The sequence below is a fragment of the Phalangium opilio genome, unplaced genomic scaffold (assembly GCF_054372755.1).
Source record: "Phalangium opilio isolate 3A_F unplaced genomic scaffold, DU_Popi_V2 ptg000362l_1, whole genome shotgun sequence".
Taxonomy (NCBI): domain Eukaryota; kingdom Metazoa; phylum Arthropoda; class Arachnida; order Opiliones; family Phalangiidae; genus Phalangium; species Phalangium opilio.
This window is the reverse complement of record NW_028324231.1, coordinates 535,630-544,730: the sequence shown is the minus strand read 5'-3', so window position 1 is coordinate 544,730 and position 9,101 is coordinate 535,630. Positions and strand designations below refer to the sequence as shown.

At 36.9% G+C, this 9,101-nt stretch overlaps 1 protein-coding gene across 1 annotated transcript in view; it reads left to right on the top strand.

The window, feature by feature from the left end:
* Positions 1–4,875: 4,875 nt before the first annotated feature.
* LOC149597321 (uncharacterized) overlaps positions 4,876–9,101 on the top strand; it is a 48,110-nt gene continuing 43,884 nt past the window's right edge. The window contains exons 1-2 of the mRNA XM_089861047.1: positions 4,876–5,374; positions 7,650–7,868. Coding sequence (XP_089717173.1) covers positions 5,312–5,374; positions 7,650–7,868 — 282 coding nt within the window. The 5' untranslated portion in view covers positions 4,876–5,311. The remainder of the gene's footprint in view (positions 5,375–7,649; positions 7,869–9,101) is intronic.

The window sequence follows — 9,101 nt, the reverse complement described above, 5'->3', positions numbered from 1 at the left end:
TAGTTTTGTACAGTCCCTTTTAACAAGGATTATCCCGACGCTTAGGAGGAAATATAAATTTTTACGATTTTTTCCCGTTGTAGACTGTACATACTTCCGTTTATATATCGGAAGTTGCCTTGAAATAGTTTTAGTTAATGTCACTTCCGGGGTTTTACCTTCTTCTTCCCTGTCGCGGAACTATAATACAAACCTCCGATTTTTACCTTTTTTTAAAGGGTTAGCGTCTCTTTGTCTGCCAACAGTCACAAATGAACGCGGCTAAATAGAAGTAAGATCGCATTTTTGTGGTATATCAAGGTCACTCAAAATTAATTTGTACTCGACTCAAACCAATAATTGAAATTAAATTAAATTTCGAAACATTCGTTCAAAACATTAGTCTCTAACCCTTTAAGTGTTTAAAACGCGCGAATTAAGCGTAGTAATATAGCTCTGTTCAAAACAGCCACGAGAAGCGATTAAAGCTAAGGCGGATCAACACGTAATGTTAAATATCATGGACAAGAAAATAGTCTTCCTCGTCTGTAGTTGAACCGTCCACAATATTTTAAGGGTATCCCATATATATGTATATATACATTGGTTTTTGAAAAATGGCGAGGAAATGTCAGTTTTGTCGGATGTTTTAAAAACTGACGTATGGTTTCCTACTCTAGTTCCCTTCTGATATACCTTAACCCGCTTCTTATACGCATAATGCATATTTAAACTTTTGAAATTATTAAATTGGTTACGAATTTTTATAATGACATCTGCAAAAATTATGGAATGAAAGATTGGAGAGTTATACCTTACCTGGTCTGAAAGGGAAGCTAAGTGAGATACAGGAGAGGTTAACGAAATACTTCCTTGCGAATAGTGTCTATAGTATGATGTTGACTCAGAGGATTTTACTTTCCGTCGCTTCTATTTGCTTTTGGTAAAATAGTTCATAGAGTACGTAGAGACCATTAAAACAATCCAACTTTATAACTTCATAAACATAACCCCGACTAACTAATTCCACTGATTACTCGTGATTACTTTTTGAATTCCACTGATTACTCGTGATTACTTTTTGAATTCCACTGATTACTCGTGATTACTATTTGAATTCCACTGATTACTCGTGATTACTTTTTGAATTCCACTGATTACTCGTGATTACTATTTGAATTCCACTGATTACTCGTGATTACTATTTGAATTCCACTGATTACTCGTAATTACTATTTGAATTCCACTGATTACTCCATTTCAACTGATTACGATTTTTATTTTGGATTTTCGAATTCCTCGATTGATTATGCGTGATTATTTGACGAAATATGTGATTACCGAGATGATTACAAAAGATTACTAGGAAATCATGTGATTATTTCTGATTCTCTCAATATTCCATGTGATTTCCAGTGATTATCGGAGATTTCTGATTACTCACAAAATTGATTATGATTACTTATGATTTTCTTAGAATTCTAGAAATCAAGTAATCGATTTCGGCGGTTTTGTACACCTGATTACTCAAGTGACTAGCCCCTCGGTGTAACGTCATTCTTCCCAACATCGGAGCATTTGGAGCAAGGTTACAAAACCGAATCACATACGCGATAAATAGTTCCCCCCTCATCATTAGTCTATTTGCGTTAAACTATTTGGCAAGACGGCAGACGCACTTGTGGATTTTTGTCTCACCCCAAGACTAGGTAAGGGAGTTGATTGCTGAGGATTTAGTACCAAACAGTTATAGAATTCACCCTAGCACGGTGCGATGCCCATCTGTAGTTTGATGAGCGGGAAAGCAAACTAAAAGGGTGAGGGGCCTGGGAAGAATGACGTTACATAACTAATGTATTAAGATGATACAGAGTGGCATCCTTCTTCTATTATCCCCTTCTGATAAAAGCTAAAACGGAAATGAACTTTGACTTTCAAGTCGAGCAAAAAATTTCCAAGTGGAAAAGAAGAAAGAATCTCTTTTTAAATTAAATTAAATTGGTAAATTAAGACAAATAATAGTCCGTTGGGGGGGGGTTAAATAAATGTGACGTGGTTTTCAGGGGAGGGGTCTTAGAAAACGTGACCAAGTGTGATCAGGGGGGACGGGGGGTCAGAAAATGTCATTTTTTTGCGTGACGAAGTTTATGGACGGTCCCAAAGACCCCTCTCCCTCCCTAATTATCCTGTGATTTCAAATTTGATACCATTTTTGATGCCTGCTAAATGACCATTATAAATCGCTGAATTTCCTTACAAAATTCTAACACGACTGAAACGAGGCAAATGAAGGTAACTTAATCAAGTAACAATGCTTTCATTTTAGATATGGAATATCAGCTCGCTAAAACCAAAGAGGGTAGAAAGAGGGGGAGTTGAAGCTAGCGGCTTTGGCAAGGCATTTTGGGTCTTCTCGCTTTTCTTTTTTATTTATTTGTTATATTTTCCTCCTAATATCCGGTTCACCGTATTTCAACCAATAAGAGGACAGAGAAAGACGCGCGCGCACACCGGAAGCTTAGAGGTAAACTTTCAAAGCGAGAACACTCCAGCCAAGCCTTCTACTCCCCCTCTTTCTACCCTCTTTGCTAAAACCCGTCATGGAGCGCCCTGAAGAGAATTCATAGCAAGACGGCCCAAGGGCTCGTAATAGTAGCCATATCGTACGAGTGAATGGCCCCTCTATACCCTACCCTAATGAGTGGATAATCCCTCTATACGTTCGTTACCCTAATGAGTGGATAACCCCTCTATACGTTACCCTAATGAGTGAATAGCGCTATCTTTTTCAATGCTTAAATGATTTACCGTGCATAAAATCAGAGTGAATAGCCCCTCGATTCCCTACTCTAAACGGTGATTAAATTATAACCGTATAAATTTACTTATGCTGTAATTCTAATATTCCGGCGAATTGAAGAACAGATAGTTTTTAGTGATAATCCCCTCGATGAGTTTACAACATAGACTTATGCCGATGCACACTTATCGCATCTTATAAATTTCTAACAAGGACTTATGCCCAGAAACTTTTGAAAGAGAAAGTTTAGTTATAGTGATTACGCATTTTAGTGATTATCCCCTCGAATTGCTAAAATGATCAAACGCATAACGCTCATTTAACACTATGTTAGCTCTATCTAAACCCACATTTGAATTAACCGCCAAAACGTTCCAGTCAAACATAACATAGATGGCGATAGCTACCGAACGAGAACGAAACACATGAGGAGCGCGGTAGGAAACGGGGAAAATCGTTATCTATTTAATTAGCACATAAATAAAAGGAAATAAATATAAAAACCCCAAACATTTAAATTCATAAGTATCCGACCCCACAGATAAAAATTCAAAAGTTTCCGACCCCACAGATTAAGAGGTACCCCACCCCACATCACCCCGACATTTTAGAGATAAGAATAAATAATAAAAAAACTCGGAGTTTCTATCAAGTCTCTATGGTCACAGCCCACTCGATCACGCAAGTTGCACGCGCTATAGAAGCCCGTCCAAACGATTTTTTTTACATGTTAACTCGCGAATACGGCGCGTCACATAGGTTCGGTCTAAACTTTCAAACCCGTCTGGTTTTAACATGGGCTTCTATGGGAGGGGACCAGTTTTTTCAACGTTTTTGACAATATTAGTGCATCTACTGGTTCAAATCTCTTGAATTTTTAATGAGACGTGTATTGAAAGGTTTGATATTATCCTGTAAAATTTAAAGCCTTCAGCTATAATAGTTTTTTTTATAAAAAATAAAAATCATCACATAGTAGAGAAATTGAAGGGGCAAAATTCTCTACTATGTGATGATTTCTATTTTTTATAAAAAAAAACTATTATAGCTGAAGACTTGAAATTTTACAGGATAATATCAAACCTTTCAATACACGTCTCATTAAAAATTCAAGAGATTTGAACCAGTAGATGCACTAATATTGTCAAAAACGTTGAAAAAACTGGTGCCCTCCCATAGACGGCCCTGTTAAAACCAGACGGGTTTGAATTTTAGACCGAACCTATGTTATTCTCATTTTTAGGGTCGATTGAGCGGGCTTCTATAGCGCGTGCAGCCAGCGTGATCAAGTGGGCTATGCTATGGTTCAGTTGGCCTATTGCGCCAGCGACCCGGGTTCGATTCCCGGGTCTGACCTGAAACGATTTTAATTATAATTAAATCTCTAACCGAGCCCAGTAACCCCTATGGGTGGGTTGTGGCACAGCCCACTCGATCACGCAAGTTGCACGCGCTATAGAAGCCCGCTCAATCGACCCTAAAAATGAGAATAACATAGGTTCGGTCTAAAATTCAAACCCGTCTGGTTTTAACATGGGCGTCTATGGGAGGGGACCAGTTTTTTCAACGTTTTTGACAATATTAGTGCATCTACTGGTTCAAATCTCTCGAATTTTTAATGAGACGTGTATTGAAAGGTTTGATATTATCCTGTAAAATTTAAAGTCTCCAGCTATAATAGTTTTTTTTTATAAAAATAAAAATCATCACATAGTAGAGCATTTTGCCCCTTCAATTTCTCTACTATGTGATGGTTTTTATTTTTTATAAAAAAAACTATTATAGCTGAAGACTTTAAATTTTACAGGATAATATCAAACCTTTCAATACACGTCTCATTAAAAATTCAAGAGATTTGAACCAGTAGATGCACTAATATTGTCAAAAACGTTGATAAAACTGGTCCCCTCCCATAGAGACCCATGTTAAAACCAGACGGGTTTGAATTTTAGACCGAACCTATGTGAGGCGCCGCATACGCGAGTTAACATGTAAAAAAAATCGTTTGGACGGGCTTCTAGAGCGCGTGCAGACAGCGTGCGTGATCAAGTGGGCTATGGTTGTGGTAATATAAAGTTCTTTTAAGCTAAAATCTGACGATAACGAAGCGACAACCCCGGCCACTACTACTACGACGACTCGGGTCAAACTAAGAGCCTATCGTATACTACGATATGGCTAAAAAGAGAGAGAGAGAGAGAAATAGAAGGCGAGGAAGAACAAATTTTTTTTATTTTATTTTTTATTTTTGATTGCTGCGCTCCCCTTTTGAGGGAGCCGCCCTGATATTAAAGGGTGTATTTTTTTCTTATACGGCAATAAAGAAACCTTGAAACCTTGACTGTCGCACTCGCCAGGCGCACGCAGGCGCAGCTGGGTGTCTGCATTCTGCAATATCGAGTTTTGAAATTTTTGAAAAAAAAACCCTCCAGAATCTTGATCTAGAAGAAAAATAAAAACGCCATTTCAGTTGCTGAATTTGATGTAGATGGTTGCTATAATCGCAGCACTTCCCGAACCACGTTGTAAATAATGGATACCATTCCTAAACTAATCAAAGAAGGCCTCTTTGAAGATGTGGAAGCGGCATTAGTTGTAAGTAGTAAAACAATATTAGGCCTTGGCATATTAGTATGGCAAATCATAAATGGCAGTAAAGTATGGCACAGTTTATATTACCTGGTTAGTTATTGCCGCGGTCCTATTAGCAATCAATTTTGTTGGAAAATTTTAGTAAAATAAGTTTAATTAAAGGCTGTATGCCAGGTTCTTGGGAACATCCAATCCTTAAATGAAATAGTCGTCTATTTATCAGGGGCTGAAATTGCATGATTTACAAATGGACACCATAGAGAATTTCTCCATGTGGACACTTAGATATTTCAATGAACTATCAATAATGAACCTTTAAAATTTAAGCATGCGTTTTGGTTGGCCTTCATTAATTAACTATAGGAACTTACGAGGATATCGCCCCATTTTCGTAGACTTATTCTATTAACTCTACTAGCATCCAAACCTTAAAGCCTGGCGTATCTTTGCATATACCTTAACACTTTGCTGGCATTGCACGACTAGGACGTATTAAAATGTATTAAGACATTTCCTGAAGAGTTGACTTGTCTATAATAAATATTATTCTTAACAAAATAATCTGAACATTGACAACCTCTTGGTTAATGAGCCAAAAATTAGGGAAAATCTCAGGAAATAGTGAAAATCCTTAAAAGTCAACTATGAATTTGAGTCAGAAAATTATTTCAAATTGTGGCAACCCTGAATTCTACTATAGAGTGCTGTCAGAAGCGCCGGTGTGACGTCACCCATGCTGTTTTCCCTGTAAAGAAAAAACGGTAACTGTCATGGCCGCCCATTGCTAAAGGCAGACTCGTGACGTTTAACCTTTGATCTGACGTCACAACTGACAGCACTCTATTACTAAGTTATTTATTTACATACAAGCTCAAGGAGTTGTCCGAGCTATTACAGAAATTGAGTGACCAAAACAAAGCGTCTGTCTTTTAAATGTATGTATGCAGATTAAAAGAAAGGTGCAAAACTGTCTCTGATCCCTTACAGTTTCCGTAGTTTAATGATTGAGGGGTCGTTTTGCGTTCATTATGGCACATGCTCAATAGAGATTAAGCAACTTGAAAATGGGTTACTAATTGTTTGGCCAATTTGTGTAAATAGTTTTTACGATGGTTTCGGAAGGTAATGAAATTGAAAAGTTACTGTTTTTAAGGATAGCTTAGAAAATTATACATTTTGTTTTATTGTATTTTGATTGCGTTGTTTGAAGAAAATGAAACTAGAATCAAAAATAGTTTGCCTCTCATTACCAAATATGGTAAGTGAGAGAATATGCAAATGAAGTTATAAATTTGGAAATTAATGCTGGTACGACCGCTCCTCAATTTTTTTTCCCTATTTCATCGGGAGCCCTTGGCATGCTCTGAGTAATTCCGCTGGAAGTAAAATGTTTAGGCCTAATTGAAGTTATTTAAATCCAAAATATTAACATTGCGACGTGCCTTTTTGGGAGATACTGCATATTATTTCGGGGTTCGAATTAAAAAAGGACCCAGCAAAAAAGAAAAAAAAAACCCAAAGGTTTTATTGGATTTTACCCACCATAAAAATCCACCAAAAAAAAAAGGCAAAAAACCCTCTTAATAAAACCGATCGCTAAGATCTTCAATTTTGATGAATTTGAATGCTAGAATAATTCAATTTTAAAGATAGTTTAAGATATTTGTTAGATATCTGTACTTCAAAACTATTATTTAATAATATTTATTATCTTTTATGAAACCAAGAAGTGATATCTAGTTTATTAGGGAGAAGGTATATATTCGCCACATTTCCAGCTTTATCTCCAGTCCAAACAAACGTAGCCTGTCCGGACTTAATCCCCGCCGCCTCTAAATTACAACAACCAGCATCTCATCGGTTCTTGAAAACTCACGTCAGCGCGACGACGCGAGTGACGAAAATTACAGTCATATTTTCCGACTGAGGAGAGGCTGCGAAATAGCCCGGGGCCTCCTTTCACTTCACCCCCCCCCCTTGTATTTTGAAAGGGGGACTGCAGGGACTATGGCGCGCGAAAACTTGGGCAGATTATTCCTTCCCCCTAATAAACTAGATATCACTTCTTGATGAAACATTTTAAGACTTTTACTAAGCAGTTACTTTTGAATGACAATTTTTACCATGCAGTATGCAACTGCTAAAGATTAAAAACCCAATAAAAACCGGTGGGCTGGGTTTTTTTTATTTAATAACAAAACCCAGGTTTTTTTAGACCTTCATTATTGTATTATTTAATTGAAAAATTGTTTTAAAATATGTGTTTATATATTTTTAGGGTCAACGAAACAAGATTGAAAAAGAACTATGCGTTCTCATTTTGAAAGCCTGTCACCATAGAGCGACTAAATTTTTGAACAGCCAACACCAACTTTTATTTCTCTGTGATATCGTTTTGTTATCTTGCGAAAACCTTCAAAGAATCGGAATTAGTTACGCTGATTTTCGTAAAGCCATGAAATATTTGTTTCTTTTCATCAGCAAGCTACTCTCAGTGGTAAATATGTTGAAATTAAATAATAAAAATATTACATCAGTGGTGTGCGAGTACTCATTAAGTTCGAGTACTCGATTCGAGGGAATTTTGTGAAGTTTGAGTAAGTTTGCTTTTAAGGGGTTGCTTCAACCATATAAAAACTTCTCTAGTTTTTATTGCTCCATGTATGGGAAGAATCTGGGAATCTCAAGGAAATATATAAAGAACAAAAACTGGGAAATCTCAAGGAAGTACACGAAAAAAAATATTGGGGTAGAATTTTTAGTGTTCTAGCCGCCATCTTCAGTTCTCAAAAGTGAGTCTAGATGGCGTTAGTTAATAACTAGTATAGCAAAATCTATAGTAATTTCTATTACCATCCATACTATCTTTGATCTAGCAAAATGTAAAGTGAAAAAATAATTTTTGACACGGTTTTAAAGACCGTTTCTGCGCCATCTAGCGCTCAAAAGAAGCTTTTACGAATTAATTAATCCATCTTTTGAAGCATTCATTGCCCAAGTGATTAAGTAGCGATAGGGAATTAGAGTGTCTGTTTGTGTCAACTTCACTCCTCTAATATTTCAAAATCCCACGATACCTACAAAATAATATTGGCTGTCTTGATTCTGAAACTGTTTTCATACCGTTTATAGAATATATCATCTTTGTTAGCGAAAGTTCATAAGATACGTTTCATCTTTGTTTGTCACTGGTCACAAGCTGGAGCTTGACATGAAGCGACGTAGGTAAAAGAGTGGTGTGCGAGTCCCATTTTATCGGTTTCGAGCCGAGTCCGAGTATCAAAACTAATCAATTATTTAGATTTAGTTCAAATTTTGGTTCTTTCGAGTAATTATCGAGTCTCAAATATTTACTAGTCCAGTATTAATCTAGTAAAATTCTTGAAAACAAACGAAGATGTACAATTATCTAATATCTAACTAGTTAAAAGATTGTTAAACCATGGATAAAGAATGCGTGAGGAATACGCGACAGGATTGGCAACTCCCTATCTCGAACGACAGCTTATTCTGTATATACTCTGTTACAGCATCGGTTGTCAGCACGCGCAAACCTAGGACTCTATGTAACCTAGCTTTGAGCGTGCAGACAAGAGACGAAAAACTTCAGGATCTTCATGATTTAAAATATCCGCGAGTTTTTTTACCTCGAGTGCACGGACCTCTAGGCCTTGGTTTCAAATAGGTATAGTAGGCTGTCGTTCGAGATAGTTTCCGCACGCGCATTCTT